Consider the following 27,977-nt stretch of genomic DNA (forward strand, 5'->3'; position numbering starts at 1 on the left):
CCTGTGTGCTTCCATAAAAAAAGAAAAGAAAAGACTTGTTCTTGTCTGAATGTTTTCCATCTTGTTTCTGTTTTTTATCCCTGTATCTGACTCCTCAGAAATAACTGCTTCTGTGTTTACTGAGGTAACATGTTCTCATCTGAGGGCATGTAGAAGAGTCTGTTGCCTTGTATGTAGAAGTTTGAATAATATGCATAATGCATAATAGTATTTGTGAATTACTCCTGTGGCTGCTGCATGGGAGCCAAACATGGATGGAAAGGGACTCTCAGGGTTCCTACACACATGCGGGGAGCCTGCTCCAACATGCTGGAAGTCTAGCACATTGGAGCAGACTAGATGATTGATGTGCTCCGGCAGCCTTGTGCGTTGCGTGCATCAGTGTCACCACATGTTTTTACACTGAAAAAATGGCGGTGCACTTTGAAATAAAACATGTCTGATGAGCTTTAATTCAAAGCACCCTGCTGCCATTTTTCAGTGTGGGGATGCACGGCAACCCTGATGCATTTGACCAGCGTTTGAATTGCACTCAGACTCTTGGGGGGGATTTGCAGTGATGGCAGCCAGAAGGAGTCGCCATCGCCTAAGCTTCTTAGAAAGGCCTGGGACAGGCCGGGGGCTCTCGTCTCTTATAGGGGGGGATCAGCCCCCCCTGTATCTTGAACCTTGAATGCGACGTGCGGACACTTTTAATTAGTGCAGCTCACTAATTAAGCGCCCAGTGCCACACTGGAAACACATGTAAAAATGTCCTCAGGGACCTTTAGCAGAAAGCACTTGCCTTAGTGTAAAGGGGTTGCAGATTTGACTAGTGCAGCTTTGACTAGTGCATCCTATTAGGTTTCTCTTTTGGTTCTACTTTACCCTGCTCCTGTGCACTATTCTGAGGTAACTATACACCACATGAGGAAATGTGGCTTTTATTTTAGGTCATCAGCAAATTGCCATGGCCATCTTAGAGTTGCCTGCTTAAAAGTCCCCTCCCCTCTCCCCACCCTCCCCAAACCATTCTGCACTTACAGCATGTTCTCGAAGCTTACACCAGCTTCTGGCCTGCACACCAGAAGCAATGCCAGATGGGTGCCAACATCAGCTGTGGACCCAGCTGGCAGGTTCCCGCTAGGGATCAGAGCATCTGGTCAGGTCCACAGGTGATGCTGCATAATCAGCACATTAGCTATAGTCTCAGGCGGTTACCCCGATCCCTAGCAGGAACCTGCCAGCAATGTCCACGGCTGATGCTGGTGCTACTCCCAGTGCTCAGGGCAGGAGCTGGGTGCTGGTATAAGCTGTGGTCAGAGTTGGGATGTGTCTGTCTGCCTGGCATGACAGCAGTCAGAGCTACCTGCTCCCCATTGGCCAGATCCCATGATTTTACGGCTGCCCACCTGTGAGCTGGATACAATCCATTGAGCTGGATCCAGCCCACAGGCTGTATTTTGCCCACCCCTGTTCTAACTGTTATGCCTCACCCTCCCTAAGAAGATCTGGTCTACTGAACAGTTGAGTTTGGTGAAGACAGTATTGGATTAAATTCTCCGCTATACAATGTATAAGTTTCAGGAGAGAATAAAGAAATCCTTTTTCTGTCGTAAGCCCTTCTCTGTGTAGATGACTAGAATTGTCTGGGTCCTTGCCAGATAATTAGGGCCAACACGGTATCTAGGAGCCTCTTGTGGCCCTCCTTGCTATGTCACCTGTTCTTTAAAAAAACAGCTTGTGCAGATGTTATTAAACATTTTTTGAAAGTAGAGATAGAAGTAGCACATAGCAGGTCCAGATTTCTCTGCTTCCTTTGTTGAGCATGCTTTAAATTAACCATTATTTTAAATTAACAAATTTAAAAATCTCCAGTCTCTCACAGAGTTCAGACACTGAAAAATGGTGTAGCTTTGCAGACCATCGCATCCATCTTTTTATGATCAGCACATTTGGTCAGAAAAGCCTGTAATTCAATTCCAGGATTGATAGGAGTTGCACTCAGTGTTTGGTACATATGTCTAAGTTGTCAGCTGTAGTTTGAACAAGAGTCATTTAGCAGATGGAGTAGGATCAATTACTCTTCATTAGATCTAATTTTCAAACATCTTTCTATAATTGGTAGCTGAAGAGATTTTTACAAACCTGTGTTTTGATTTCACTTTTGAAAAACAAAAGCCTTTTTTGATAGGATTTAGAATCAGTATAAAGGAGCTAAAGGGAGATAGTTGGGTTAACTTCACTTTGATCTGTTCATTTGTGAAAAGAAAGGTATAAACCTGTTAGTTTTAAAGAAAAGCTTTAAGCAACACAGGTGAGGGACATTGAGCAAACAGAAGGATTGCCTTGGTAAGTATGAGTTCTGAAATGGGTTACTCATTTAGATTTACCTTGCTTTCTATTACTGTTTTCTAAACTATGGGGAGACACCCCTCTGGGGAAGGGGCATGTGAATTATGGAGGCAATCAGTAGCACATCCCTAAACCAGCCACACACATGCCCCACTACTTCCAGCCATTGCCACTGCTTTCCCTCCCCACCAATTGCTGCTGGTAAAGGGAATTGGCCATTGGCGAGGAAAGCAGCTGCGGTGTCTGAAGTAGCAGGGTATGAGAGTGCCGTGTGGGCATAAAGCCACCAGGTTTGAGAAACAGCGCTTCATGGATTGTATCAGTGTAAAGTTACATTTTAAAATACTACAAAAATTGTCATCAGATAATAACTAGTACAGTTGAATACAGCATCACCCTACATCTAGATCAGTGGTCCTCAACTTTTTTAAACTCAAGACATCCCTCAATAGACTCAAGGCACCCCTCCATTACTTTTGTAAATGGAGTGGCACCCTATTTAAAAAGCTAATGTATTTATTACAGTGCTTATGTCCTTCCAGAGGGGCTGGGAAAGGGACCAAATCCAAGCCCTCATTTATCTCCTTATCTCCTTAAGCTTAAAGGCAGCCCTGGCACCCTGGTTAAGAATCACTGATCTTGATAGTACAGGGCTAGATTTTGACTTGAATGGCTTGCTTACTGATTGTCTCGTAAGAGCAGAATATCTCCAAAATGCCTTTTGAGTGGGGATCCTGGTTTTCTCTGATTTAAAAAAAAAAATCCCCAATTTTCAGTTACAAAAAAGTAACCCTAAATCCACATTTTTCTGTGATTAAAATTAAACACCACTAATATATCTATATTGATAGATCTAAATAAAATCAGTGGTGTTTCATTTAAATTGGGGATTTTTTTTTAATCATAAAACCAGGATCCCTGCTTATGAGCCACCTGCACTTTGAGGTCTCATTTATAGGAGTAAGTGGGGCTTCTGCCCTTGCCATCTTCCTCCCTTCTCAGAGCAAGTAGGGAAGGGAGGAAGATGGGAAGGAAGAGGGAGTGGTTGGAGCTTCAGTTTCATCACCACCTACTAGCTGGAGTCTCTGAGTCTGGTGTGGTGGAAGAAGGGTGAGTAGTAATTTACCGCTAATATAGACAAGTAGTAAATGACTACTCCTAGAGCAAGAGAGAAACTGGAAAGGAAATATAAGTTGGATGTGCCTTAGAGTCCTCACGCCTGCCATTCTTTGAGGGGTACAGTTCATGCCCAGGACTGTGCCTGATGCTGTGTTTCAACTCTCAGTCATTAGAGCCATGTCTAAATACCAGAAATCTATGGAGATTGCAATAACGTTCAGCATTGCTGGACAGAAGACTCATGCAAAAATGCTTCTGCAGAGGGAGATTTACCAAATCTCTCTGTGTACATGTAAAACAACAATTTTTTGTCTCATTCCTTTCTGGATAAGTTTAAAACCATAAGCTTTACTTTCTGGGACGGAAGAGTGAAAGAAAATTTACCTGTGTAGTGTGCATTTAATAATCAGCAGAGGGTCTTTTGCAGGGCATTCTGCACCACTGGGTTTGGGCTGGTAAAAGGAAAAAATAATACAATTTGTGTGAGTGCTTTATGTTTCTTATTAGACAGAAGTGAGTCTGCTTGGAAGATCTGATACAATTCCATTTGGCCACTTCTTTGTATGAGAAACTGCAACACATTTTCCAATTGGTCTGTGAAGAATGTTCCCTCCACCAGCACGGGTCTCATTCTTCCCAAGGACTTTATTTTCCAATGAGTACATTTGACAGGCTTGATTTAATTAAAGCTAGAACTTAAGTGCCTGAAAGTATAAGTGCTTATGCAATAGATGCTTTGTTATTAAATTTTAAAACATGTATAAAGATAAAAGTTTACCATGTATAAAGAGGCTTTGATTCTTTTGAATGAAGTGTGTGTGTCTGGAGAACCTCATTTGCAGATGCATTTACTGTAATAAGTGACACTATGGACATAAGAAAATCCCTGCATAAATGCACATCATGTCTGGAATTTCACCATGTATAGGGAAATAAACTTGCTTGTCACTTCTGTGTCAAATTTGATGTGTACAAAGGTTATCATTCCTTCATCACGTGGAACAGGAACAGGTAAAGATCCCAGAGGAATCTTTTGCTAAATCAGCAAGACATCAGATGAAGGAATTTAAATTCAAGCAGGCACATGGGAAGAAATATACTATGTCTTTATATAGTAAGCTCAACGCAAAAACTAGGTGAACTAGAATGCTTAGCAAGGGGAGAGTAGGCATTGCCTAGATAGAATGAGTAAAATGAGCAGGGTATTGTAAAACAAAGTTGTTTGGGTAGATGTGATATCTGTTATTAGACCAACTAAATAGTTGGAAAAATTGTTCTTTGCAAGCTTTTGGGCACAAACACCCTTTTTCAGGCATAGGGAGATAGGCATAGGATATTGTAATGTCTGACTACAAGCTGTAAATCATGTAGAAAGGACAGGTTAAAATGAAAACATGTCAAAGCAGCATTCTGTTTAAAAGATTCCTGGAATCCAATTGTGTTCTCTTGTTAGATTTTATATGGCTGTAAGAATACAAATATACTAGTAGATCTGAATTACTCCCCTCCATATTGAGAAGAAAGATATCGAGTGCACAATATTGAGAGAGATCAAGAGAGGCAGCAAAGTCCAACAAAGCAAGAATAATGAGGAATGTGGATGATTCGTGTATAAACTTGTCAAGTATCACAATGGAGCCCACTGTGGAGAAGCAATTTCTTGACACCTTTAAACAATTGCTTCTTGTAACAATTGTGGAGGACGTAAGAAGAGAGCCTATACTTGACTTAATTGTAAGTAACAAGGCAGTAGTTAGTTCTAAAGTATCTGCAGTTGAGCTATTAAGCAGTAGTGACTTTAAAGCAAAGAAAATGAATAAACCAAAAATTCAGCATTGAAAAAAATACTATATTTGAAGGAAGGAAAAGGAACAAAACCAAACTAAACTGAATACTGATCCTTTCACTTGAGACCGAGAAGAGGTAACTCTTTAAATTGGTTGCAACTTATGTGTAGAGTTAGAGGGATAATGAACAAAACAGGGAAGGGGGAAAGCAAGAATTTATCCAGTATAGGTTTAATAGGTCATCAAAGTCAGACCGAGGTTCTTCAGAACGTAGAAATATTAACTCAAATGAAGCCACTGAAATTGTGCATAAACTACACCATGCTGTAGGCAAGAAGGAAATGAGAAAAAAGAGACCAAACATGCCAGCTCAGTCTCCTTTTTGACATGGCACAAGGCCTGAAGTCAGTCTGGAGGGAGCTCTGCTACGCTAGGTTTCATTGCTAGACTAGAAGTCCTTTGAGACTCAAATTAGGGGCTAGAGGGCACATTTACTGTACAAGAGACACTTAACTTGAGATTAGAGCTAATTATTGCATATTAAGTTTCATTGTCTATGCATGCAGACACTTACTGCGCAGTAACCTGCTCTAATCTCAAGTAAAATTGCTACCTGTAAAGACAAGTAGCACATTCACTCCAGATTGCTTACTGAGCAGTAACGCACATGTAGATGCCTGACCAGGAACACATTTGCTCCCAAGCAGCTGGAGACACGAGATTGCTCCCTGCCCCCTTCATCCTGCATTATTTGCATGTGTAGATGCACCCAGAGAAGTGGTTGCACCATGTGGGTTCATGTCATGTTGGGCTGTGTAGACTTGGGGATTATGCTTTGGGAAAGGTGGTGGCAGCGCTGGTGTGGAACCAGAAGGAATGGCATGCACTGTATGCATCGAAACTGTATGTCATGCCTTTTGATTTATTCATTTAGTGAATATTGGTCTTTATGGTAAATGTACATGTTGTTCCCTATTCACTGTTCAACACTCCAAAAACTGAGCATATTGGGTTTAAACACTGCAAATAATGTGCTTAATCCTTTTTCCAAAGGGTAATATTAAACCTTATGACAGGTGTGAAATATTCAACCCTTAAGTTTTTGTAATGTCATCCACTTAATATTACAATGTAGCTGTCTTTTTTGCTTGTAGTGGTTATGAACAGGTACCTGTAAGAAGCACTTGCTTAAATTACATTTTTATAGCATCTTTGGAAGATATCAGCTGGGGGCAGTAAGAATTTTTTGCTTATTACATCAGCAAACAAAGATCTTAACTCCTAACCTTTCCAGTCTGCTTTTTGGCTAGAAAGTACATATTTTGGGTAGAATAGAATTCAATACACAGCATTTTTCTGTGGCCACATGCACGGTTTTGGTGATAGAAATGAGCTGGTTGAAATTAAAATCCCATTCATCCTCCGCAAGAGCTCTTCAGCCTGCATACATTTGTAGAAGCACTCTGGTTTACAAACTGAATACTTCTGGGGAGGCATAGATTGATATGTAGAAAGAAGTTCTTCCTGAAAGATCATTGTTCCTAAATAAAAGGAATGCATATGTTAAATTGATGTCTTCCAGGTAGAATATAAGTGCCTTTGGATAATAAGCAATATATGAGTTCTTGAGGATGTGGAAATAAGTGAGAAATATGAATATCTATTTAGTGGATTTGTTTTGGTCATGAAGGAGTATAATTCACTACATGGACAATTGGTGTGGGATTACAGGTACTCCTCACTTAACGACCTAACTATTTAACGACCGCGCGGACTTACGACCAGCTCTCCGAGCAGTTGGTACTCCGAGCAGGTGGTCGTTAAGTGAGGAGTACCTGTATTGTGGAAATGGCGCGCCGCAGGTTCAGCACGGTGGGGCGGACAGCTCCCACGCTTGCGGCCCGGGCGGGGCGGGGTGCACGGAGCAGGCTTTCCTCACCGGGGCCGGGGCCAGGGCAGCTCCGCCGGCTCCCACCTGCCTGTAGGCGCGATGCCCCCAGCCCCACGCGACAACAGCCAGCAGGGCGCAGAGCAGCCCCGTGCGCGGGTCTGGAGGGTGGGTTTAAGGGCAGTGGTTAGTTCTGCCTGCCGGGGCCGAGCTTCCCTCCTGCTCCCTGGTGCCAGCTCCTTCCCTCTCTCAGCATCCTCTTCCCACCAGCCCTGGCTTCAGTGCCAAATGCTGCCCTGGTGCTGGCAGGGGGGGGGGGGGGAGCAGCTCGGCCCCCCGCCCCAGGGACGCGGCTGCCAGCACACGGTCCTGCAGGGAGCACTTTGCTGCTCAGAGCGGCTCCTCGCTTATCGACCAATTCGCTTAATGACCGAGTCGCAGGAACGGAACTCAGTTGTTAACTGAGGAGTACCTGTATAGGAGCAACAAAGTAAATGCTGCTTTTGTTTAATGCTTTTATTAAAGAGTATGTAGAAAATACTGCTATTCCTCCACCCCCCCCCAAGCATTTAGACCCCCTTGTCTTTAGTAAGATCTTTTATTAGACCAGCTGAGTAGCTGGAAAAATGTTCTTCGAAAGCATTTAGTCACAAGCACCCTTCTTCAGGCATAGGGCATCTCTGCTGTTCTGAGATCTCAAGGAATGAAAGAAGCTAAAAGTGACAGGAGGTCAGTGAGAATGTAAATAGGTGGAAATTTGTACCTATGTCCTTTAGACTAATACGAGTACAAGCAAAAACCCTGTCTTGAGCAAGTGTATTTTATATATAATATCCATCACAAAGCTTCCAAAGATTTTAGAAAATATTTGGCAAGCACTTGAATTGTTATCTTGCTCTTGATACCCATTAGGGCTGTGCGAAATGGCACCATTCCGTTTTGCCTTGTGTTTTGATGGTTTAACAGAATAGCGTTCCATTTCTCAATTCGAAACAGCTGTTTTGTTCTGTTCCATCGAAACAGAAAGCCTGTTTCGACGTTTCGCTGGGGATGGAGATCACGCCAGGGGTGGGGGACAGCCCAGCTGGGCTGCTTCCCCACCCCAGCGCTAGATCGCTGCCTCCCGCCCCCAACACAATCTAGTGGCAGGGATGGGGAAGCAGCCCAGCTGGGCTGCCTCCTTCCCCTAGCATGATCTAGCCCCCACTCCCAGCACTGCCACCCCGCAACAGCACTTGGAGAGGAGGCTCTGCCCTGCCACTGCTTGTCCTGCTGGCACAGGGGAGCGTGGGGGGGGGCAGGTGCTGCCGTTGCTTGCCAGCTGGGGTGGGGGACTGGGCACTGCTGCCGTTTGCCCAGCCGGTGTAAAGGGGAGTGGGCGCTGCCACCACTTGTCCAGCTGGCGTGGGGTGGGGGTGCGGAATATAGACGTGGCACTGCTGGCCGTGGAGGATATGCCCTGCTGCCGCTTGTCCCCTTCCACCCGGAGCGAGCCGCACTTGCATTTCTCCACCCCTCCCCCCCCCCCAGCTGGGCAAGCGACAGCAGGGCATAGACCCTGCTCTTAGTGCTGGTGCACCTGCGTCTCCTGCCCTTCCTCCCCTCTCCAAGTCCCTTGCCTCCTGCCCTGGCTGGACAGCTTGTCCCAGCCCTAATCCCTCCCTCGCTATGGGGGCATTGATCTGCCCCCTCCCACACCCCTTCCCTCCCTGCTCTGCCCACCATAACATGCTTAGCAGCTGGAGGCAGCTGTGTCCAGTGTGGTGAGGACTGCTGTCCGTTTAGTCTATGGCCAGATCTCCGAATCGGCCAAATCTTCCAAATCGATTCAGAGGCTTCCAATTTGATTCAGAACTTTTAATTGGTCTCCCGATTTGATTTAGATTTGGAGATTCAGTCACCGAATCAGGCTGAATCTCCTCCAAATCTAATCAGCTACCGAAGCTTCGCAGAGCCCTAATACACAGCTGAGTTTTGCAATGGATTAATATTTTGTTGATAGAAGAAATCATCAATTGAAAGTCATCTCCTTTCCCCTCTAAAAATAGATGTTTTGGGTTCCAGGTATATTTTTCTCTGTCCTGCTGTTAATTACCTTTGGGCTGGCTATTTTTCTTTCCTCTTTATTTATGTATGTATGTATGTATGTATTTATTTTTTATTTTGTGTTGGATACAAAAACACACATTTTAAACCAGCATTTATAAAATTATCAGATCGTGAATTAACTTCTGGCATTCTGAATAACATTTGCATTTTTGAGTGCTATGAAACACTTATTTTCTAATGTGTTAGGTTAGTCAGAGTTCTCAAAGTGTCAGTTGACTATTCCTTAGTCCAGAAAAGAAGTTAAAACGTCATGATTAGGCTTAAGTATGTACTTATTTTTTTTGCAGAATTAGGTTCCTGGAGAGGCACTAAGCTTTTTCCTCTTCAATTAACCTCCTTCCCACCCACAGTCTTTCTCCCTTAAACATATTTCCTCTCTAATTTTTTTAAAGAAAAATGTATTTATTGCTACCTGCTACCTTCAGAGCCTTCAAATAGGTGAGTTTTTTAGTTTTTGGCATGAACACTTGAAACCACATTGCTTCTCTGAACCTTACATGATGATGCATAATATACAGTTTACATTGGAGATCCAGCTTGTTGCAGTGTCAGGAATGAGAGGCCTTCAGGCTGCCTTTCTGCATTCTTTGTTCTTTTTAATGTAGGCTTGCAAGATTGTCCTGAATATTTTACTAGCCTAAGTGCAAATCTCCATCAAGCTGCTGATGGTGAGAAGGAAAGCCCTGGTGTTTTCTTTGCCTATCAATACTTTTCTTGAAGCTGTTACAAAATTGTATACTAATAGATGCATAACAGTACAACTGAAGAATGTATTACCATTCCAGGGTTCAGTTTCAGGATATCTGGGCATTTGGACTGAAGATCTAGAAAATTTAGAAATTTGTAATGGAGCTAAAGATATCCAGCATATAAAATGGTTCTACTGTGGGCAGAAGCAAAACACCTTTTAAAAAAAGGGGGTGAGGGGAGAGAAGAGGGTATCATGAAGGAAAGAAATAGAGCTTTGTCCATTAGCATGTTAAAATGTTTGAAGCCTGTGCTATAGTAGCCAGCTGATGAGAAATTCTCTTCTTTATGTGTTGCTTGGTGCTAGCTGGATAAACAACACACAGAAGAGCTAAAAATTAGCCAATACTTTAAGATAAGCACCTTACAACCATTTTAAAAATGATTAAGTTCTATTAACTTGAAAAATTCATTGCCAGCTTGATATGATTATGGAAGATGCAACTAACAACCCTCTGGTTTTATCCCTCTTTTTTCACATTGAGCTGTTTAAATTGAAAGTCTATATTTTCAGTTCTGCCTAACCTGATACTCTCTCTTGTTTTCACAGGCCGAGGCTGCAAGCACAAAGGAAGTTTGCTCAGTCCCAGCCAAACAGTCCCAGCACAACTCCAATAAAGATAGTGGAACCATTGTTACCCCCTCCCGCTACTCAAATATCTGACCTCTCAAAAAGGAAGCCCAAGACAGAAGATTTTCTTACATTTCTCTGCCTTCGAGGTAGGAATCTTGAAGTAACTTAGGGAAATAATCAGTAATCCAGAGAACAGGATGCAGTGCCCCATGCTGAGAGTACTGCCTGGTGCAGCACTTGAGCGTGCTGCACACATTATTGCACTCATTTCCAATCAGTGATGTGACTGAGCAGAAGGAGTAGGTGTCCAGCACTCCTGTGTGTGTATATAGGAGTGTTAGACTCCATCATTATCAGACTATAACATGAGGCCAATAATTTTTCAAAGAGAAATTTCTTTTCATGCTTAGTATCCTGTCACCCTGACTAGGTTTTTGTCTCCCTCCCTGTCCTTTATTCCCTCACTTTGTCTGCTTGAATAAGTCGAAGCTGTGTTTAACCCTCTGTATGTCGTTTCCACAAAGAGAGGAATTCTAGTTGGCTCTTCCTTTTCTCTACATACAGATGCCCTTTAGTCTGTCCTCACCGTACCTGCTTTGTTTGACTAGAACAAAAGCTTGACTTTGTCTTTCTCGTTGCTCTCCAAAATATTGTTTACCACATGATAACTAATGCATATTAGCTGTTTCACTGTCAAATCCTATTGGAGAGAAGGCAGCTGTAGGCTTATTGTGGGGTAGGTGGATGAGGTCAGTAGCATAATGAGTGGTGCATCAGCCCTGGTTGCCACTTAGGGCACATAAACAGCAGTTGCCATCACTGCTGGCCAAGTTTCCACTGCGGCAGCTGACACAGCCCCAGCCCAGGGCCCAAACCCTCTTTGTCGCTCACCTGGGTAAGGTGAACACCCTTCACCAGGGGTTGAGGTCACCTACTTACCTTGCAGAAAAATTCCTGGTGTCTGATCTTTAATGTGGTTTTACAGTAGGGTGGCTATGTGATAGTGACCTTGTAGTAATAACGTGCCTTTCTGAGCAATGAAGACAAAGCCTTGGAGTGATGTTCAGGTACTTTTTGTCTTGTGGTGAAATCAAAGGAAGAGATCCTGTTTGTGTTGCATGCTATTTTTCCCAGGATAGGATTTGTCCTGCCTCCACATAGGGTCCTGAGGGCATTTTTTTTTCATGTTCTATCTCCTAATTATGGCACTAGACCCAAGTTGTAGCCATGTTTCTTTCAATGTCAAGCGTGCCAGTTCCTGCATAGCTATTCAGTGCTTTATGTGCTAGAGTGGATGACTGCTGTTGCCCTTTCCTTCCCATTCCTTAATCTAAGGAAATGCCTTTGTTCCTGCCCTAGCTACAGCATCCTAATCTAGTGACACCACTGAAGTTTGCCACTGTCATCTATTATATCAGTTTACTACTCCCACATCACAGATTTCTATTGCTGCTGTTACAGCAAGGGCAAATTAACGCATGGGCTGGCAGGGCCCAGGCACAGGGGCCCCTACCGATCAGGGGCCCCCTGGGGGCAGGAGCTCGCTGCACTCCCCAGCCTGCAGGCAAAAGTCAGGTGAAGCACTGAAACTCCTTCACTGTTAAATGTGTGAGAGCCTGTGGGAGGTGGTGGCTGACTGCTAACTTGTCTGACTGCTCCATAGGAACAACCGGGGTGAGGCAGCAGTGAGGATCCCCACTGTCCCTGCCACTCGCTGCCCAGCTGGTCTCTTTCTCTCTCTGTCCCATCCCTGTGCCTGAAAGGAGTCTGATCCTGCCCTCCCTTCCTCCCAGGGGTCAGGTCTCAGCGCATGCAGCTCAGGACAGGCTGCTGTGCTGCTCACTGCAGATGCGGTATGTGCCTCTGTGTGTGTTGTGGGGGTACAACCCCAAACTGCTCCAGATCTCCCTGTGGGGCAGTGTGCACTGCTTTAGTCCTGCTGCCAAGGACTGGTTTGGGGTACAAAGAAGGGGAATCCCACTGCCCCCAGGAGGCTTCCTGCAGCTCTCAACCCCAAATAAGGCTGCCAATACAGAGGGCTCTGCAGCTCTCCCAAGTGATGGCACCTCATGTGGAGAAGTGTGAGCTCTTCCAAGGAGTCATTAGATACAGGTCTGTCAGTCTAGAGAGGTACATTATATAGAGAGAGAAAGAGTGTGCGTATGTATACATCTATATAGCTAGCTATATAGAGAGGGATACAGGTATAGAGAGAGAGAGATTATGCATGTGTGCATATGTACGTATATATCAACATAAAGTTTAGCACATGTTTAAAGTGTCAGTAAAGATATTGAGATGTATTATGTAGGCCTACTGCTTTATTGTAATTGCAAAAATCACTAATTAACGGTATTCTTAGACTCCTACTTGAGGCTATAGGTATGGCATGTATTTTTCTTGTAGTTTACCGTAGTGTAGTTACAATGTAAAATGTATATTTAAAAAAAATAGTCGAACAAGAGTCTACATGACCACTGAACTAAAATATCTTTCCTTTCATGGTATTATACATTTATGGTGATCCCATGCATCTGAGTCATTTTCCTAAGGCAGTTGTTTTATTCAGTTTTGTGTGGCAAAATTGACACAAAAATCAAAATAGTTAATTTTGACATCACATGTTGTGCTTTATTTATTAATGCACCGTGTAAACATTTAACGGGCCTATTTATTAATGCTTTTTGATACATTCATGTTTATAATGCCATGTGAGGGGGCCTCTACTTTTCTGTTTGCCCAGGGCCCCAGTAAATCTTAATCTACCCCTGTGTTACAGCGCTGTGCTCCCAACTCGAAGGTGACTGATCAGTACCACCCAGAGCTGTCTCCCTTGATTTTTCTTCTCTTAGTGAAGCATGGTTGAATATCCCTCTTTTAATGCATTCGACTGCTCATAAACTTGGACCGAGGATGCTAAATTATCTATCTTGATGCTCTCGTTCAGTCTGCAAAGTTCTCCTCCCAAGAGGGTTGGGGATGGTCAGGGTTTTTTAATAGATGGATTGTGAGAAGTTGAATCTAGTGGAGTCTAAAATCGCAAGCTAGTCCCTTGAAAGCTAATCCATGGAAATGTATTTCTAATTTACTTTGCTGTGAGGTTGTTCAGTCTGTTGGCAGCCTGCAACTGCTGCGCTCTGGGCCAATTGACACAGTTTGTTTGTGGGAAAATTCAGCTGGCGTGTGCGCGCACATGGGCACATTCACACAGATTTTTTTTTCTGCTGCTTACTTATTAAACATATATTGTTATAGCTTTCCTCAGATGTGGGAGCTTTGAAAAATCACTTGAATAGGAGAGAGAGAGAGACTCTTTTTTTCCCCCCTTAACATTCTGATTTTAATAATGCAATAATGAGACGTGGATATCTTGTCCTAATCCACTACTATAGGCTGAAATATTTTCTCTCAGTAATGAACATTTGGATCTCATACCTGTAATTTCTTCTAGCAGATGTTCAGCTGTAAAGAAATATATGTTTTATAGTGTGGTTGAAGATTTGCAATCCATTCTTAACTTCTTCAAAATGCAGAAGTGTTGGTTTCTTTCACACAGTGCTTGCACATTTAAAAAAAAAAAAAAAAGATTGATTTCCTTTCTCCCCCCCCACCTAAATGCTAGAGGGGAAATGCAGTGGGAGAGCTGAACTTGATTGTTTTAATCAAGCCCCTTTAAAAGACTGATAGTGGAATCAGAGAGGCTTTCTGCCCCCTGATTCATCCCCTGTGCATGCTTCTGTTACTACCTTATAGGTTAAGTACAGACAGACAAAAAGCCTGAGGCTGAATTGATTCAGTCTTTGCAGGTTAGTCTAAGCTGTAGAGTTTGAACCAATAAGCAGATGAACAGACATTCACTTCTGATTCAGGAAATGTAGCCACATGCCTGGAATGATTCAAGCCAGAAGCCAGGGGGTGCTACAGCATGGATTGCTGGCATGTAGCCAGCATGGGCTGTGCGTTCACTTTCTCTTTCTGCTGCCCCTGAGGTCTCTGGGATTTTCAGTCCACAATAACAGCAGCAGGACTCTGCGGGGTTGCTCATCATTTCTTCTTCCTGTTTCCAGATGCCTCTAAGATTTGTAGTCCACAGTTGCAGTCAGCACTAAATAAGCAGGGCAGGGCATCTCTGCACTCGGCAGAAGGGAAATTTAACTCCCTTCCCTGGCCTCAAACTCCAGCAGGGGTTTGCCGGGGGGGGGTGGGGGGGAGGGGGCTGGATAGTGAGCCAGCCCTCTGCTCTGGATAAGGAGCAGAGGGGTGGGGCCAGCCCTGTTCTCTGGAGCAGACAGCCCAGCCCAGGGCTTCAAAATGGTGGGATGCTGGGGGACTCTGATTTAACTTGAATCAGGAAGGGGTCTGGGACAGAAGTTTCATAAACCGGTTTGACCTAAATCAGTTAAGTCTGATGCTATATTCAACCAGGTTTATCTTAAACCAGTTTCAGCCATTTTGAAACTGGTTTATGTGCCCTAAACTTCTGTTCTGTTACAAGTTTAAACCAGTTTCTGATCTCTTAAACCAATTTATGTGTAAGTTCTGTCCTTAGCCATAGAGTCTGGGGCTATGGGTGGGGCTGCAACCACCCCCAAATTCTCCGTTACCCCCCCCCCCCCGGTGCCACCCTGGCCCAGCCTGCAGCAGTAACCCTCCTTCACCCCATGCGCAGATCCAGGAGTACATGCCTTCTATATGCCCTCCTAGGGACGTACATAGTGATGGGAGCTGCCCCCCTTCCCCCAATGAGCCATTTGCAGCTCCATCCCCCACTCCCTTCTGCACCACACGGCCCTCGATCTGCCCTCCTCTCCCCCCCACAACACACTTACCAGCCGGACCCAGCTGCTGCTGGGCTACACGTGTGTACAGGCATTTATCCTTGGCATTGTCGGCCACATCAGCCAAAAAAAAGCTGATTACCAATTCAGTCAATTTTCCTTATATCGATGCTGATCCAATATGGGACTGGTGTGTGTGTGTGTGTGTGTATCTTAGTCTCATCTCCCTAAAAGGTTGGAGTCACCCATGTAAGAAAAAAATTATATATAAAAATTTTATATGTTGGTGATACTGAACTTTTCAAGAGATGAGACTGAGATTGATAAAGAATGTGGGAAGTGACGCCTGTCCCTCCATCCTGCCATGTGCAAACAATGCTGGGTGGAAAACTCCAAAGGTTCTCCTCAGATACCATGCCTCCCCCCCATAAAAAATACTTAGCTGACTTCCAGTGAGAAGTCAGGAGATTTAGGCTGGATCTGCACTGCAGATTTCTGTCAGCCTGGCTCTGAAGTGGTGTGATTATTAGCCAAAGTCACTGTTTCAGCAGAAGCCCAAAGTTTACATGCGCTTATACAGACAGTATTGTGTTTATACTGACAAAGCTTGTTATTGCTTGGCGGAGGTAGTTACGCTGTGCTGGTGCAGTACACAACCGTGTCCCTGTAGCATGTCCACAATAGCAGCATTTTGCTGATATAATATGGAGGCATTCTTATTCCTAGTGTAGACGTAGCCAGACTCTACTCCTTGGTAGAATGGTTGTACTGGTATACAGCATCCCTAATATGGATGCAGCTTATACCTCCTAGACCAGGAACAGCACATTTTTGCAGGATAAGCTTGTGTCTGTGTTGAGGGGCTTCCTCTGGCACAGCCATGTCCTTCAGGAATTGCACCTCTGATGGATAAACTGACAGAACTTTAGAGGCTTAGACTTGGTGCTACACCAGTGGTTCTCAGCCAGGGTGCCATGTAGCTGTTATGTATGCAAACACCTACATGTGATTCACAAGATTAAACCCAGAGATTTCAAATAGTAATCCATAATGTGAAAAACATTTTGACCTGTTGTGATTTCTCTGAGTTCTTTGCAACAGAAGAATTACTCTGTTTTTTTTTTCCCCTGTCATTAAGAAAAATGAGCAGAAGCTAGGAGCTGGCATTTTTCTGAGTAGTGCCCTGAGTAAAAAGGTTGAGAGCCACTACCCTACTCTAGCAAGTGATTAAAAGTGCACACTTTGTGCCCACAAGAAAAGTTTATTTTTATAAAATTTAATTAAATGTAGCACTGATGGTTTGAATTACTTTCTTTAAAGAAATTGTTTGTGTTAGTGGGCTTAGACGGTTGTTGTAGCTGTGACAGTCCAGGAAATGTATGAGGGGCATGGTTTGGGGTTGTTTGTTTTGTTTTGTTTTGTTTGTTTGTTGTTGATGTCTTTTATTGGACCAATGGTATAATTAAATAATGTAGTTATATAGTTGGTCCAATAAAAGACAGCACAAAAACCTCTTAGCTTATTTGTGTTAAGGAAGAGAGGCTTATTGAAGCTAGCTGTCCATTCCTGACCTCTCTCAAAATCAACACTATGATTATGTATTCCAGTTTGCTCTACTTGGGTAGACTTGCTTTAAGAGAATATTGGTTCTGTAAAAGAATCATGGAAAAAAAATCAATTTTTAATCTTTTTAAAAAGCAAGCTGTAGAATCTCATAGTTAACCCTAACTATACCTGCTATAGTCCCTTTAAATCACAGTTCTATTGTGGGTTTTTTTTTCCTTTTTAAAAACATGCCACTTAAAAATATGACCTTTTTTCCCCAACTTCCACAGTTCTGCCTGAGGCTGTGGCAAATGTGTGTTACATTGCTTCCCTTCAAAGCTTTTATTTGAAATAAAATGATGAATACATCCCTTTGAAATACAGGTTCAGGAATGTTCAGTTTGTGTATTTTTGTTGTATCCTAGAACTTATAAATATCTTTGTGGAGGAAGAAATCAATATTGCTGTTTGGGGGAGCAAGAGTGAACAAAGTAATTTGGAAAGTGGGATGGGAATGTAGATCTGATGTGGGATGGGAATGTAGATCTGATGTGTCTAGCTTAGCGCCTGCGTTCCTTATGTCTCCTTCACCCAAATATCCTTCAACACATCTCCATCCATGCTTCTCATTCCATAAAATATTTAATGTCAGATTATCTGGTGATTGCTAAGCAGAAAGACAGTACTGATTTGCAACCATAGGCTAGAACACTGGGGCATAAGTGAATAAAAACCTTATCCTTCGATAGTTTGTGACCTTCATTCTTCAGATATTGCTCTTGTTTTTCTACTGTCCTTGACTCCTCCCCACTCATGCAAGTGTAGCGAAAGGAAAATCTGTACTAGAAAGCTTGTTTCCTTGCAAGTGGTACACAGAAATTGAGAGAGACAAGTTTTCAAAAATGTTGGTGGCTTCACCTGTGCAACTTCCTGCTGAATTGTACAGGTAAATCCTTATACAGTGTTTTACCTTTTCTCCCTCATAAAATACTAAAACTCCTGGCAGGCTTTAATCTTCGTAGCTAGGGACAGAAATTACACATAAACCAGTATAAGTGATTGGAAACCAGTTCAAATCTCTAACAAAGCAGAAGTTCAGCACACATAAAATGCTTTCAAAATGGTCAAAACCAGTTTAAGATAAATGTGGATGGATGTAGTATCACACTTAACTGAATTGGGTTAAATTAGTTTATTGAATTTCTGTCCCAGATCCCCTCGATTTGAGCTGTGTGCTCTAGTGGAGCAGGGAGGCAACTTCTGGCCTGGGCTACTGCAGGCATCTGGCTGCATTTCCAGAATCAAAAGTGAATGTCTGTTCATTTTCTTATCAGTTCAATCTATGCAGTTTAGACCAACCTGTAAAGATTGAATCAATTCAGCCTCTGGCTTTTTGACTGTCTGAACTTAGCCTGTAGCAATTATGTGATCAATGGCAACCTAGTATCATGATGCAATTGAATAGCATTTTTTCTTTAAAAAGTGTTCAGCATAGGTCTCAGTTTTGCAGTGTGACCCATTAGCATGGATCCCTTGCTCACACATTGATTTCAGCATGGTTTCTCAGCAGAATACTGTGCTAGGTTGGGGCCTAATTGATTGCTAAGTCCAGAGTATGAGTTGTGATGCTTGAGTGTGAGCCATCCCCTCAGGGAAAACTAGCATGTAATACTTTACTCAATAATATTTTTTTTCCCTGAAGTAGCTTTGTCAAATGCACAGTATAAACTTACACCAAAGTACGAATGTTTGTGATATATGTTCTGATACACTCTAGCTCTCAGAATGGGGTGCCCCACCTCTGATTATGCCAGCTTTTGACCTGTGGACTTTTGTGAGCTGCTTGTGGGCCTTAATGCTTTGGTTGGTGGGGGAGCATATTTGAAATGAAGTGTACAGTCACATCTTGTAAAACATACCAGAACAGTGGAGAATTTATAAGACCCAGTCGGGTTTCCTGCCAAAATTCCCTTTCCAGATGGTATTGCAAAATATCAAACCTTGATATTGCAGTCCACGAGATCTTATTGCTTTGTGTCCCTTCATAAAAGCGTTAAACCTCTTTCAAGTGTTGGACAAACAATGCTTATAGGAAGTAAATCTTCCCTGCCGATACAAGCCAGTGAACTAGCTCAGTTCCTCTGTGAGGCTGTTCTTCCTCTCTCTAAATCCCTACCCAGAAAATGCACAAAGCTTTGCAAACTTAGAGCTCCCATCAGTACTTTGTAAATGGACCTTGATGGGTTTTTTTTCCCTTGTAAGTAGTTTAAAAATTCCAGTTAGAAGAAATGCACACTGCTTCTGGGGATGGATTTTTTTTTCTTTATACCTTTTAGCAGATAAATCCTAATTTAATTCTGTGGCACCTCATTCCAATACTATTACATGGAAAACACTCCGGTTCCAAAAAAGGAACAAAGATTCATCTGTAGGGGTCTATATCACTTTGGGTTATAGATCACATTGCCTCTGAAAGCTTGATCCTAATTACTTTTTAAGCAAACTGTAATTTGGGAAAGAGTGAGTTTACCTTCAGGTTTGCATTAGCACAGGGCAAACCAGGACAGTCCCGGCTTCCATAGTCCAGTCCTGGCCTGTAGGTCAGAAGTCCCAGAGCAGAATCTGGCAGGGGCACAGAGCAGCATGGTGTGCCAGGCAGGTGGCTGGGCAGCCACGTTTGCTCTTATGTGGGAACAAGGACATGCCACGTGTGAGCAGGGTGGCATCTGCTCCAGCCCACCTTGCTCCTGCACAGCAGCAGCAGTACCTGCCCACAAGCCTGTTTGGTGCCCCAGTGAACTCCGCTCCGGGACTTTTGACTAATCGGCCAGGGCCAGGCTATGGAAGCTGGGATTGTCCTGGTTTGCCTGGGATGTATGGTCACTCTCTGTTACCAGAAATATTAATAGCTATGGACGTTCTGGAAATCAGTATTTATTTTTTCAAACATTTCACTTGAGGATGTAAAGTAGCATTTACCTTTTTTAAAGCCTGTTGGTCAAGATGAAAAGGCTTTAAAAACTGATCGATGTTCTGAGATATTTGGAAATATAGTATTGACCAGGTTTGGCAGCATTATTCTTCCTTTATTTTTAGTTTTAAATCCTGACCTAGAATTTCCAACACAAGAAGGGACAGAATAGTGCAGATATGTTTGAAGTGTTTGCCTGCAGTGTTCTTATCTTTAAATAGCTTCTTTGAAGGAGCCCATATGCCCTTTTCCAAAGGCATAATTAGTATCTTTCAGTAATGCATGTAGAGAGAAACGAGAGAAACATGTACAATGCTCTCTGCTTTTACGATATTGTCTTTGACTGAGATAAAATTATGCCTAATAGCTTCTGTTTTAGTGTACTTAAGTTGCCTTTACTCTCCACAATTATTTATGGTTGAAAATGTTACAGTGGAGCAATAAAAGTTAGAGAATTGGTTCTCTTCCCATCCTCCTCCCTTCAGGGGAGATGGTTCTTACAGGGAAGGTTATAGCAGAAAAGCTATGATTAGTAGCCAACTTCAGGAAATTTTCCCAGGACAAGTTTTCTAATTAAGCTGGAGGCCTGGGAATTATGTTCTAGTAAATTTTAGTGGTGCCTAAATTAAAATATCTTAATTATTAAGGCCTCAAAAATATAGTTTCCAGACTGTTCTAACAGATCTTCTGCAAAGCGCAGAATCTCTCTCTCTCACACGCGCGCGCGCGCACACACACACACACACACAGAGTCACGTACATTGTGCTATTTAACAATGTGTCAGCCTGTTTCCTGTTTGTTTATGGTTTTGCAGCAGTGTGACTTCACTGTCACTATCATAAAAATGCATGTGCATCGTAACTTCGGCAGATTTCAGTGACCTTGTTTTCACATGACACTCAACTCTCTTGAAAGTGGCTCCCACTTAGCTGTTATCTTTTTTGGGAGTCAAAACTTAGTGGCCTGGTTATTTCTATCGCTGGTATTTAATAGGGCATATCTCCTGTGTTTCTCATGTATCGTTTTAAGCTGTGGTTTCTGGAATGCAGGGGCATAAGAAAATGTCAAACCTGAATAAGAAAGTACTTTTAGATTCTGTTAGAAGATTACCTTTCATCTGTAAAGCTGTTAGCTGTACCAAAGTGACACCAGCCTGGGTAATTTGGTAATTAGAGCAGTTGTAAGGGCTTTGAATATGAGAGAGAGAGAGAGAGATGGGGCGATAGATCTATGGGAAGGCAAGGGATATAGGGATGAGAATGTAGGAAGTGAAAGAGTTAGAGCAAAAAAGTGGAGCACAAAGGGAAGAGACAATGGAACTAGTGGGGATTGGAGAGCCCACAGAGGGGCCATGAGAGACAATGACAAGAAAAGACATTGAAAAATAGGAAAGTGTGAAGGAGAGAGTAAAGAAGAAATGACAGAAAATGGTAGGGATGAAGGTGTGAAGAAAGGATTAGCACTGGAAGGAAGGAAGAGGAGGTATAAACACATAGAAGATGGAAGCGAGTAAGCAAACATATACATTTCCAGAAATGCTTAAAAGAGCTTTAGGGACATTTGATTGGAAATGCAGCATTGTGACTTCCATGAGTCTTCTAGCTGCTTGAAATTGAAGTCGCATCCCTCTAAAACTATTCCCCAGCTTTTTTGAACGTTTCCCACCCCCCCTCTCACACACACTCTCTCTCTCTCTCTCTCTCTCTCTCTCTCTCTCTGTCTTTCAAGTATCTGAAAGGAATAAAGATTGGACTTTACAGTGGGCCTGCAGGCCATCAGAGCTGGCACATTTGGATAGGAAGGGATTTCAAAGCTGTGATTCCTTTTTGAAGAGCATCCAACCAGCAGCCTGTTCTCACTCATACCAGTGAGGCTCTCTAAAAACAAGCACTTCTGCTTATCTTATCTGCAGCAGTGCAACATTTTTATTGAATTTCTTTGGCTAACATCATATACATCTTGCGTTTTAGCACTTATGTAATAGTAAAGGTGAACTGCAGTGGAGTTAATTTAAAAACTGGGTTTGTGCTCCCTCCCCTACCCCCTGCCAGCTGGTAGACATAAGAAGTACCATTCTAATGTAGACCAATGGTCCATCTAGCCCAGTATCTGGTTCCCAGCAGTGGCAGGAGTGGATGCTTTACAGTAGTACTTCTCAACCTTTTTAGACTCAAGGCACTCATCTTTAGACTCGGGGTGCCCCTTGGAAAATGTCAGGTCTTAGTTTTCACTTGTTTTGTGACTACAGAAAAATAATAGAGCAGTTCTTCTGTTGCAAAGAACTCAGAAAGACCACAAAGGTCTGAATGTTTTTGACACTGAATTCATATGTGAAACCTCTGGGTTTATCTAACATTACTAATATGGTGTGGCACCCTGTAAAGGATCTCAAGGCACCCCCAGGTTGAGAATTATTGCTTTAGACAGAGAACAGGGTATATCTAGAGCAGGGAGCAGGGGCAGACAATTATTTGGGCCCACAGACCACATAGGCAGTTCTGGGGAGCTGCTGTGGGCCCATCAGCACCCCTTGCCTCCCAAAACAGCCCGGTGCCCACATGCCACTGCCAACAGCACATAGCCCTGACCCCAGCCCGCCCTGCATTTCTAGGCAGCCCAGGGAGTGGGAGCTTCTTTTGGCTGCCACTGCCTCTGGCCTCAGCCCTGTGGTACTGGTGAGGACCCGCGTACACAACCCCAACCCCGGCCTGCCCTGTGCCCATTCCAGACTTGGCCCAATGGAGTGGACCAGCAGCGGACCAGCCAGAACCCCGCCACACAGCCTCAACCCTGGCCCACCCCATGCTTGTTCCGGACTGTCCATCCACGTTGAGCAGGAGCAGTGGGTGGAAGAAGCTGCTGCTGGGCCCAGGAAAAAATGCCCCCTCTTCTGCCCTTACCACTTCTAGGTCCTTCTTGCCCGGAGCTTGCACTTGGGTTGCCTTGCTGCTCCTCTCTGTTGCCACCTCTGGGCCACCCAGTGGGGCAGTGGTGGCAGTGCAGGGGAGCCACAGGGCAGCCCAGGCGCAGGCTTTGGGCAGCTGCAGCAAGAAGGGCCTGGCAGCAGTGAAGGGGAGGGGCTGCTTTTCCCCTGCACTGAGCAGCAGCTTCCACCACTGCTGCTGTTCAGCATGGACAGACAAGTCCAGAGCAGTTGCAGGGTGGGCCAGGGTTGGGGCTACATATTGGTTCTGCCTGCTTTGCTCTGCCAGGTGAAGTCCAGAGCGGGCATGGGGCGGTTTGGGGGCGGGGCTGTGTGCACAGGCCCCTGGCAGTGCCAGGGGCCAGTGGCAGCAGCAGAATTCACCACCACTGCCTAGAAAGACGGTCCAGCTGCAGAGCTGCCTCAACCCTGATGGATGCCTAGGGGGTGGCAGGACACATCCCGGGAGGGACAGCACCTGGAGCAAGGTGGGAACAAGGGACCCACCACAGACCAGACAAAGTTCCTCTGCTGGGTGCAATCCGGCCTGAGGGCTGTATTTTGCCCACCCATGATCTAGAGTGATTTGTCCTCTGTTCATTACCCTCCTTGCCATTCTTTATCATTGGTTTAGAAATGCCAGAGAATATATCCCTGACTGTTCTGTTTAATAGCTGTTAATAGATCTGTCATCTATGACACTGTCTAGTCCCTTTTTTGAACCTGGCTGTACTGCCTGTCTCTACACCTCTTGTGGTAATGAGTTCCACAAGTTAACTATGCACTGCGTCAAAAAAGTACTTTCTATTGTTAGTTTTAAACCTGTCTCCTGCTAATTTTATTGGGTGCCTTGCTCAGCCTTCTCCATTCCAAACTGAAGTCACAGTCTTTTTATTCTCTCCTGTTATGGCAGCTGCTCTTTACCCCGATCATCTTAATTGACCTTCTCTGTACCTTTTTTAATTCTATTACATTCTTTTTGAAATGTGCAGACCAGAACTGCACACAGTATTCAAGATATAGGCACACCATGAATTTGTATAGTGACATGATGATGGTTTTCGTTTTGTTTTCAATTACCTTCTTAATGATGCCCAGCTTTTTATTGACTGTTTTTTTTTAGTTGCTGCTGTACATTGAGTTGATGTTTCTAGATAATTATCTACAGTGATTTGAAGGTGCTGTTCTCTGGTGCTGAAACAATGGAAGCAATAGTGTGAAGTTTTAGGAAAAAGCCTACTGTAACTGGGTTGAAACTCTTCCAGGCTAGACAAGAGCCTAATAAGTGCAAAAAATGGGACCTTTCTTCACATCACAGTGAAGTGAAAAAGGGTAAGTTTAACCTTGCAGAGAAATAAAAGTTACCTTCAGTGATTCTGGCTACTCTGGAATTACTACTTAAATAGATGGAGAGAAGGAAGACCTATAATTTATCGTCTGTGAGAATCCACAGCTCTTTGACTCCTGGGAAATCGAACAGATCTTCAGAATCCCAGATCCCTTTGTAAAACTGGACTGGAGGAAAAGAAAATGCTGGTCAGTGCACCTAGAATTGAAGCAAGTAGTCAGCTGATACCACCTCTGTGATGGAGGAGGCTGATGATGGACCACAAATTGCTCCCATACAAGCTAATCAGTTAGGCTTTATGGTAGCATCAGGAAGATCATTCTTTTTAGGCCCTTTCAGCTTATGTCCAAGTCATAGCAGTCTGTGCATGGGGGAAAGGAGTATAAAGTTTGGGGTTGCAGGTGGGCCCACTCCAGACTTCAGGTAGCTTGTTAAGGGCAAACCTGCATGTTGAAACTAGGTGGCTCAAATTTTCTTTTGAGGTCTTCACGTGAGCAGAGTGTATATAGAAGTCCCATAAACCTCAATTTATCATTTTAATACCTGCTGTCCAGCTGCCTGTTCTCTGTGTGCATTGCAAAGGATGAACAATTGTCCTATGCTCCACTGCTTTCACAAGCGGCTTTCAAAGGGGAAAAAAGAAGAAATTGGGCTGTATGGCATAGCTGTAATATCAGGCAGTTCATCCTGAGGTGATGGGGAGTACTTCATTTGAAGGACAGTTTGTGAGTTCCTTGCTTTGCTTTGGAGGGAGATTTCTCCCACTATTCGAGCACCAGAGAACTCTCTAGGTCATGCGTCTACCCCTGCACATGGAGTTAGATAGATGAAGCACTTGGGTGCTTGATGTGTTAATTGGTAACAGCATCTTTGCTTTGTAAAAAGACCTTCAAGTGTGGAGATGAACTGCATTCATTCCCAGCTGGAGTACTTGAGCAGCATAGGGGCCCCACTGTACATGAGAATCTGGCCCTGTGTTTTTAGCACCAAGGTGCAAGCCTGTCAGCCATATTCAGGAAGCAAATTTTTCCACCTGTATTAGCCTTAAAATGGGGCCTGTGTCAGAGTTAGGGAGAAACCAAACCTTTGGAAAGGGGCAGCAATGTAGTACTTGGCATGCCATTTATTTATTGGGGCAGACTTAAGACCCACATATCTTAACCTGCCTTGTTCTTAAATCACTGTGATACCTTAAATTGTTTTAGTGTTTTTTTCCAAAAGCACAGCTGGGCTATGTTTAATTGTTAGAAGAAAGAAGAGAAGGGGCTTAAGAGGAGGGGAGGAGGGGGTCTGTGTAAATAATTCACAAAGAAGAATCCAGTTTTGCAGAAACCACAGCCCAAATTAGAGAGAAGGCTGTTGGATTGAAATGATTTCTGTTGTGGTTGTAACATACCACAGTTTGATTTCTGTCCAGATGAAAACATTTGGTTTGCACTTTAGTAAATATTGCAAAATGCTGCCAGCTAATTCTGAAGAGTAATGAAATACTGCTTTTGGCAAAACACAGACGCTTTCCATGTTCCCAATTCTACTGTTCTAATCCAAAATCAGACTTTTTTCCTAGATATTTTAATGCCTTTAAATAATCTGAGACAAAAGTGCCTGTAATTTCATAGGGAACATAATTCCTTTTAATTTAGGAGGTAAAATTGCACATTTCACAAATTTAAACATTTTAATGGCCTCACTTGTCTTCTAAAAGTGCATAAAGAGCATCATTTGTTCTATTGCATCCGCTTTTGAGTTCTCCACCTTTGAGTCTGCAAGTTGTGTAAATAGTTGCCTGAATGCACAGCCGCTTATTTACATACTTACTAAGTTGTTTGCAAGCCTGAGTTTTGAGTATGCAAAACTGTGCTTACAGTTTTGGAGCCTTTTTCTCTGACAATTAGTAAAAGCAATACCAGGAATTAAAAAAAATCCCACTGTGGTCTGAACCTAGTGTTGTACAAGTAACATTTCACATCACCATTAGAGAAGGAGATTACATAAATTTAGCGTTACTACTTAAGGTGATTGTGTATTGTCTGTTTCTTTGTTTCCCCTCTATAGTTGGTTTCCTTTATGTAGATCTCTCATGTGAGAGAGAAGAGGAAAACACTTGAGAGAGAGGGAAACAGCAGGCCAAGCTGTATTTATGAAACTGCAAATACTGATAGGGGCAGTACCTGAAAGTGCTTCTAGCACATTTCTAAAAGAATTGAAAAATTCTCTTTCACTTGCAGCTGTATTGTTATAAAAAGCAGAATATTCTGGCAGTTGCTAGGGAGAGTTCACTTTTGACACAGTGGTGGAAATGTTTTAAATGAGTGAGTAGTTCCTCAGGATCTCTCTTGTAAGCCAGTTTTTCACTGTACAAACACTAATTCTTTGCAATTAGGCTTTCTTAAAAATGTAGTCTTCCTGCCATTTTTATATCAGTTTGCAAAGTCATTGGTAATCCCTGATAACTCATTTTGGATTGCACCGTATGCATTTACTCTCCATATTGGAGTCTGAATACAAACATCCAGTGACATGGGTTCGTCTGGTGGTATCCTGACCAGGGTGAGTGAGTGATCATGGCCTTCCTGAAACTATTCAGAGTAATGGGATGGAAGGAGAGGGGCGGGAAGTTTCCTCCAAGTCCCTGCTCAGCTTGGTCATAATTTCTGTATTCTGGTCACATTCTGCCTTTACTGCACGTTACTGGGAGCAGACAGGCAGTGAGTCTTGTGTCCAGGCAAGAGTGATTATGGATAGCCTGGCCAGGTGTCTGTTAACACTACAGAATACAACAGTGTCCTGTTCATTTTACTCTTCATAGTCACAGTTTAATGTTGGTATTCCTTTGGCCAACTTTCATTTCCACTGCTGTGCTGTCTGAGCCCATGTGGCAGCCTTACCTTTCCACCATTGCCCCTCGATCTTGGTTTGTCACATCTGTGTCCCTCTTTTTGTCCCTTCCTGTCCAATCACTGCTTTCCCTCCTTTTGGCTTTATTCCTCTTCTATGGCGTCCATCTCCTGCCATGCTAGGATTGACTCGCCGCCTCTGATACATCATGTGCTTCAGACATATTTAAATACAAAACAAACATCAGTAGGCATATCTATCTTCCATGGATCCATTGAGTCTTGGAAAGTTTGTCCATGGTTAGGGCTGGGTGTTCATAGGTCATATGACCACACTGCAACTCCTTTGGCTCTTCATCCAAGTGACATGGGGTTCCCAAGCTAGCAGCTGCCTGAAGAACTCTAGTGGTTCACAGCACAAAAAGAGGCTTGTAAAATTTAATACAGCTACAGGCTCTAATAACTCTTATGTAAATTGCCTGCTGGTTTCTTCGGAGGTAGGGAATTATATTGTGGTGTGCTGAGGCATGACACCCACAGCCTTCTGGCTATGCATCTGACATTCTCATCCCTCTCCCCACAAAGGCAGAAGAGATTATTTGAACCTTTGTTTTGTTGTTGGCTATAAAATAAATCCTAATGTCACCATTTAAATTGTCCCAGTTATGCTTTGATATTCACATCTCCTGGTGGGAAGTGAGGGGTGGGACAGAGGAGGGGGAGAGGAGGAAATGAGGGGTGAATTTCTGTCTTTGCTTTTTGCCTGGGGAATGTGTATAAGACTAGCCTAGGCTAGCTGTTGCCTACCTATTTGCAGGGCCAATTGTACCTTGGTCAGGGAACAAAGATAAAAATTGACTGGTAATTATTTTAAAATAAAAGTTTAGAATTTGCAGAGCATAATAAATCACCAAAAAATTCCAGAGGGATCCCCTGCACGGGTGATCCATACATTTGTCTGTCAATCTGTCTGCATTTCGTGCTTCTGCAATCTTACTTTTCCCTGGCTGTTTTGG

The 27,977-nt window shown here is 43.4% G+C and overlaps 1 protein-coding gene across 1 annotated transcript in view; it reads left to right on the top strand.

The window, feature by feature from the left end:
• JARID2 (jumonji and AT-rich interaction domain containing 2) overlaps positions 1–27,977 on the top strand; it is a 310,435-nt gene that overhangs the window by 211,090 nt on the left and 71,368 nt on the right. Inside the window, exon 4 of the mRNA XM_059724397.1 lies at positions 10,535–10,704. Coding sequence (XP_059580380.1) covers positions 10,535–10,704 — 170 coding nt within the window. The remainder of the gene's footprint in view (positions 1–10,534; positions 10,705–27,977) is intronic.

This window comes from Alligator mississippiensis, chromosome 3, assembly GCF_030867095.1.
Source record: "Alligator mississippiensis isolate rAllMis1 chromosome 3, rAllMis1, whole genome shotgun sequence".
NCBI classification, from domain to species: domain Eukaryota; kingdom Metazoa; phylum Chordata; order Crocodylia; family Alligatoridae; genus Alligator; species Alligator mississippiensis.